A 5966-nucleotide genomic window follows, 5' to 3' on the forward strand; every position below is an offset into this window, starting at 1 on the left:
CGACCAAAATCATAAAATAGGTATGTTCAGGACTAATTTTGGCCTTTACTCCAATAATAATACAAAAAAGGTTAAGTAAAATAAAAATAATAGTTGGAATATAATCAATTCATCATATTAATATATATACCAATAATATGTTCATGTTCATCCCTTAATATTTTTTTTCTTTTTCTTTTTTAGATATATATGCCGTCCCGTCTTTCATTGCCTGAATCATGTGCAAGAGATCTTTTTATGTCAGTTCTATTCTATTGTGCTAATATTTTCGATTTCCATCTTGCACCAATCACCATCGACTTATACTATATTTTCGCCTGAATATTGATGAATTTTGCTTTTCCTCGTTAGTGGTATAAATCTAGTGCGCGGAATCCTTACAAAAGATTTTATAATAAGTCTTATCTTTGGAATATTTTTAATATTATCTAGCAATGTTAACAAAAACATACTAATTACATCCATTGCGAAGATTTCCTGAACACGTGTATATAATGTATTTTTATTTTTATTTTAAAATGATGATTATATAATGTATTTTTATTTTTATTTTAAAATGATGCTTTACGACGTACCTAATACAATAAATTTATAGTAGGTACAAGTGACTAAATTAAAGTCCCGGGATTCTCTATCATTAATTTATTCATAAATGATCTGCACACTATAAAATAATCTGCAGAAAAATGAGGTGGGGATAAAATAACAATGCTGAAAAATACTAACACAAATTCAAATTTGATCACTCTTGAAGGTGTCAATCACTGTAATAAATAAATTGTCGAGTGCAGAGGGTAACTCAGTAGGACAATATTTATGGCCTGTTCATTATCAGTGATATGCCAACGAATTAGTTAGGTTTAAGTGACTAAATTGAGAGACTAAAAGAATCTCATTTGAAAAAATTATTGGTCGACGTGTCAATAATAATAAAATCGAAGTGAAAGTCGTAATTTCATTTTATTTGGATATTGGTGATAGCATGAACTAGTTTGAATACTAGTAGATCTTTTGAAAATGATTTACTCCTTCCCGTTCCCATTAGAAGTTCCATTTTTTATGGACGTGGATTTTAACAAATTATTTGACTTCAAGTAGTAGAGAAAAGTTAGTGAATGTGTACTCTAATTTTATAAAACGTAATGAAAAATCATTTACAAAAATTAATTGTAGCAGTGAAATGAGAGTTCTAGTTGTTTATCAGACTCAAATGATAAGTTGGACTTTTAATATGGACTGGAAGAAGTATTTATTAGTCCATTATATACAAAATTGGAGTATCTTAAAAACATAAAAGAGTAAACCTGGCACATAATATTCCCAATAATCACCTTAAATTTGTACGTTTGATTGGTCATCTTTATTTTGTACGATCTGAGAAAGGGTGAGAAGGTTCTCTCAGCTCTGGCCGCCTGCTCGCGATAATATAAACAAAATCACATTCACACACAAACAAACACAAATTGCAGCTTCCTTTTCTCCCAATTTCTTCTCACCTAAGAGCAGCTTTTTGAAGCTTTCACTCACCGCTCCCGTCCTTTTCACCCTAAGCACCTCCGCATTGTACGCTATATGGGCAGAGAGTGGGTGTCTTGGATCGGCGGCAAGAGAGAGAAAATGGCATCAGGTGGCTGCATGTATGCTGTTTTGCATCTATTTCATGCCCACCACCGGAATCACTCCAACACCTATCCTTTCATTCAAGAACAACAACCCACTACAACTACAGGTTTCATTTCTCTCTCTTACACACACTCACATATGAGTATAGGTTAATCATTTAATTATTCATGCAGGATTAGAGGCGCCGAGAAACAGCTTGGAGGAGTTGAAGCAAGAAGAAGATTTGAAATTCCCAGTAAGTAGTAGTAGTAGTAGTTTAAATTGGTGGAAAATTTAATAAAACGAGTAATTATGTTAATTTTCAGGTGGGCATTAAAATAAAAAGCAAGGAATATTATATTGCGTCAGAATGTGACACACCAAGCGTAGTAGCAAGGCTAATGGGCCTTGATTTACTCCCACAACAACAATGCACCTCTCCTTCAATCACCACCAAATCGCCTCTTCTCCTCCAAATCGACGTCGCCCGCTCCTTGCCGGACACGCCGCGGACATCCTCCTCGTCCCGGAAGTCCGACGTCAAGCGCCACCGACTCTCCCTCGAAATGAACAAAGAGAATGCATTTTCTCCCTCCGACGGCGGCAGAAGACTTGATCAAGACGACAAGAGGATTAGATCGGTGGGGCTGCTCGACATCACCAACACCTACCACACAAAATCGAAGATTGTTTCGGAAGATGGAGAAGGAGAGGTCAAGCAATCAATTACTACAAATTCAGAAAAAGTTGTGAATAAATTCCCAATAACAAAAGAACGGCAGCAGCACAAGGAGAGTAAAAAAGCTAGTGGAAAATGCAAGAAACTGCCGAGAGAGGATGGTTTTGTTGGTTCAAAGGAGAAAAAGAAATCAAATTTGGCAGTACAAAAGAATTGCAACAGAACTCTTGTCAAAATCAGGAATGGAGCTGCAAAATTACCTCAGAAACAGGTATTCAATTCCAACTTTCTTTGATTTGTATTTATCGTTGATACAAGAAATGCCTAATAATAGTGCAACATTTGTAATGCATACTCCCTCCGTCCCACTTAAAATGCAACATTTGAGAATCGGCATGGGATTTTATGTAGTGTTATTTTGTGAGTTAATGAAGAGAGAGTAAAGTAAGAGAGATGAAAAAGTAGAGATAGAGTTGTTTCCATTTAAGGAAACGTTTCATTTTTAATGGGACAACCAAAAAAGAAAAACGTTGCATTTTTAATGGGACAGATGGAGTACTAGTGTATATTTTGTATTTATTTTTGAATCATTTGTTCAAATGTTTTAGTTTTGGAGAAGTTAGATTTTGAAATCATTGAATTCACAGGAAAATATATCCCTTTCCCTCAATTAAATTTTTCTACCTGTGAGTTTGGCAACATCATAAATATTTTTTTTGTGCGTGGGTGAAAAAATAAATGCAGTCGCAGGTATCAAATGCTACTATTATTTCATGGAAAAGCAGTACACAGTTATCTAGTAAGCCGTGCATCCAGACACCCACAAACGTCTCACCGGCAGCTTGGTCAGAGCACGAGAACTATATCCAAAAACTTGTCAAGCTCAAGGCCGGCGCCGGTTTAAGCCGCCGGTGGGAGAGAAAGCTGATTTTTGAGCTGGTTGATGAAGTCGTAGCGGAGAATTTGACTCGCCAATTGAGGTTTGTCAGGAAAAGTTTTTATCATGTACGCGATGACGGCGGTTTTCGGTTGGTGGAGGAATTATACAAGAAAATAGGAGGTTTTCGGGCGGCTAAGTGTGTGGTCCTTGAAGATATTGATTCGTTAATAGACAAAGATTGGTATAAGGAGAATTGGGATGGGTTTGAGGATACGGTGGGCCAAATTGAATGTGAAATAGTGGAGTGGTTGGTGGATGAAGCGGTGGCCGTGATGGGTGGCGATGCGGCGGAGGAACTGCTATTTGTCGCGTGACGGCGTGAGGCTTCACTAACTGGGCTACCTGCTCCTTTTTAATTAAACCAGATTCTCTTGTAATTGTATCGCTGTAAATGAATTTCTTAAAGAAAATAATTAGGTGCATTAATTCGTGAGATAAAGTTTATTTTTTGTTTTAAAAAATGTGTCATTTTATTTAGGATAAATTAAAAAGAAGAGTGCCATTTTAGTTTGGACACAAAAAATATTACTATAAAATAAGTATATAAACTTGTTCTACATTAATTCTGCTAAGTTTGAATAATATTCTTTACAGTTTTTAAAATTTGTTTAGGTCAAAATAGGACATTTATATAAAACGTATGGAGTCTCAGTTTTTCTTTAGAATTCAAACACTATATGTTGTCTCACTCGACCGCTTAGTTCAAGCTTATTTGGTTTCTTATTTAGGAGTATAAGCACAAAGTGTTGGAAAATAGAAGCAGATTATAATTAAAAAATAGAAGCAGATTATAATTAAAAATTGCTAACAAGTATGAGCACAAAGTGTTGGAAAGAAATCACAAAATTAAGGTGATTGATTCTAAATTGATTGTATACCATAACTAGAATAATAGGATCTCCTATGATTTAGTTTTCCATATGTAAAATATCTATGGCTATAAAGGATGTAACCCTAGCAAATAAGAATACACTTTTCCGATCCCTAATTATTTCTTCATGGCTTTACTGAAGTTACTAAAACTTATATTCGAACTGCGAATGGGAAACTAATTAAAGTAGCAGGGGCTGGAACTATAGAAATCTCTCCAAGTCTTCGTTTATCAAATTGTTTATTTGTGCCAAGCTTATCTCAAAGATTGATGTCAGTAAGCCATGTCACAAGAGAACTTAATTGGACACTTCTGATGCACCCGAATTGTTGTATTTTACAGGATATTCGGACGAGGAAGATCGTTGGGCGTGGCACTGAGAGCCAAGGACTTTACTACGTGGACGGGGTAGCTCAACATGGCAGTGCAATGCTGGCTCGCGGATCCACGAAAGAGGAGGTTTGGCTGTGGCACAGAAGACTAGGACACCCTTCCCATGGTTATTTTCAGCTTTTGTTTCCAAATTTTACAATTCCTAAAGACTTTTCTTGTGAGACATGTGTTTTGGCCAAAAGTCACAGACAATCTTTCAAGCCTTTGAATACTCGTATGAAATTTATGTTTGAGCTTGTGCATGCTGATGTTTGGGGCCCTGCACATGTTATTGGGGGAAAGGGTTTTAGATATTTTGTTACATTTATTGATGATTGCACTAGGATGACTTGGATTTATTTCTTGAAACACAAATTTGAAGTGGTCGAAAAATTTACCCTTTTCTTTCACATGGTCCAAACCCAGTTCCAAACCACCATAAAAATCCTACGTTCTGATAATGGGAGGGAATTCGTTAATAGTGACATGTCTGAATTTTTTAAAACAAAGGGCCTTGTTCATCAAACTTCTTGTGCCTATACACCAGAACAAAATGGGGTAGCTGAAAGAAAAAACAGAACAATTCTAGAAGTCACTCGTGCCCTCATGCTTGAATCCAAAGTCCCAACCTTTCTTTGGCCCGAAGCCGTGGCAACCTCAATTTACCTCATAAACCGACTCCCCACCAAAATCCTCAACAAAAAAACCCCTCTTGATATCCTCTCTCAACAAGCCAAAATACCTGAAGCCCTTAGTATGCCACCTAAAGTCTTTGGTTGCACTGTCTATGCCCACATTCCCAAACATGAAAGAACCAAATTCTCACCTTGTGCTACCAAATGTGTTTTTGTGGGATACGGGGTAAACCAAAAGGGTTACCGATGCTTTGACCCGAATACGAACAAAATCATCACCACTATAAACTGCAATTTCCTGGAAACCGAGTTCTTTTATCCACACCACCTTAGCAGTCAAGGGGAGCAAAATCCTGGAACTAATTATTGGGACTGTCTAAGTTGGTTTGTGCCACCTCCAAGCCCTTTAATTGAGGAACCAACAGAGACCATTGCGGTCACTGTCGCCGAGCACGCCTCTCCACCAGAGTCTACTCAACCACCTCCCGATCAACCTCAACCGATATCCCAGGTATGCCCCGTACCAATTTCTGAGGAACATGCTGTAGTCGATACTAACACTGCAGAAGAAGACAACACTGTCGATAGTGACACTGGGAAGTATGTTCTCCCATATCGGAGTACTCGGGGTATTCCTCCAAAGCGATATTCTCCCGAGAAAATTGGAGCAAAGAGCAGATATGGAGTTGCAAATTTTGTACAAGGGAATTTGAGTAAAATGGCACGTTGATAAGGCTAATTTCATGCATCGGTTATATGGTGAAAAGCGTTATAATTTGTTGGGTCTAACACGTTTCCTAAGTCAGGTGTGTGAAAAAATCGCTAGATCGAGGAAATGCTGAAGGAAATGGTCTAGCAAAGGAATGA

General features: G+C 37.2%; 1 protein-coding gene across 1 annotated transcript; it reads left to right on the forward strand.

Annotated features, from left to right (window-relative positions):
* Positions 1–1495: 1495 nt before the first annotated feature.
* On the forward strand, positions 1496–3636 carry LOC125187041. The gene is made up of 4 exons (XM_048083551.1): positions 1496–1729; positions 1797–1858; positions 1929–2552; positions 3026–3636. The coding sequence occupies exons 1-4, from the start codon at positions 1573–1575 to the stop codon at positions 3533–3535; spliced, it is 1353 nt and encodes a 450-aa protein (XP_047939508.1). The 5' UTR covers positions 1496–1572; the 3' UTR covers positions 3536–3636.
* Positions 3637–5966: the final 2330 nt, after the last annotated feature.

The sequence above is a fragment of the Salvia hispanica genome, chromosome 5 (assembly GCF_023119035.1).
Source record: "Salvia hispanica cultivar TCC Black 2014 chromosome 5, UniMelb_Shisp_WGS_1.0, whole genome shotgun sequence".
In the NCBI taxonomy this organism is placed as follows: Eukaryota; Viridiplantae; Streptophyta; class Magnoliopsida; order Lamiales; family Lamiaceae; genus Salvia; species Salvia hispanica.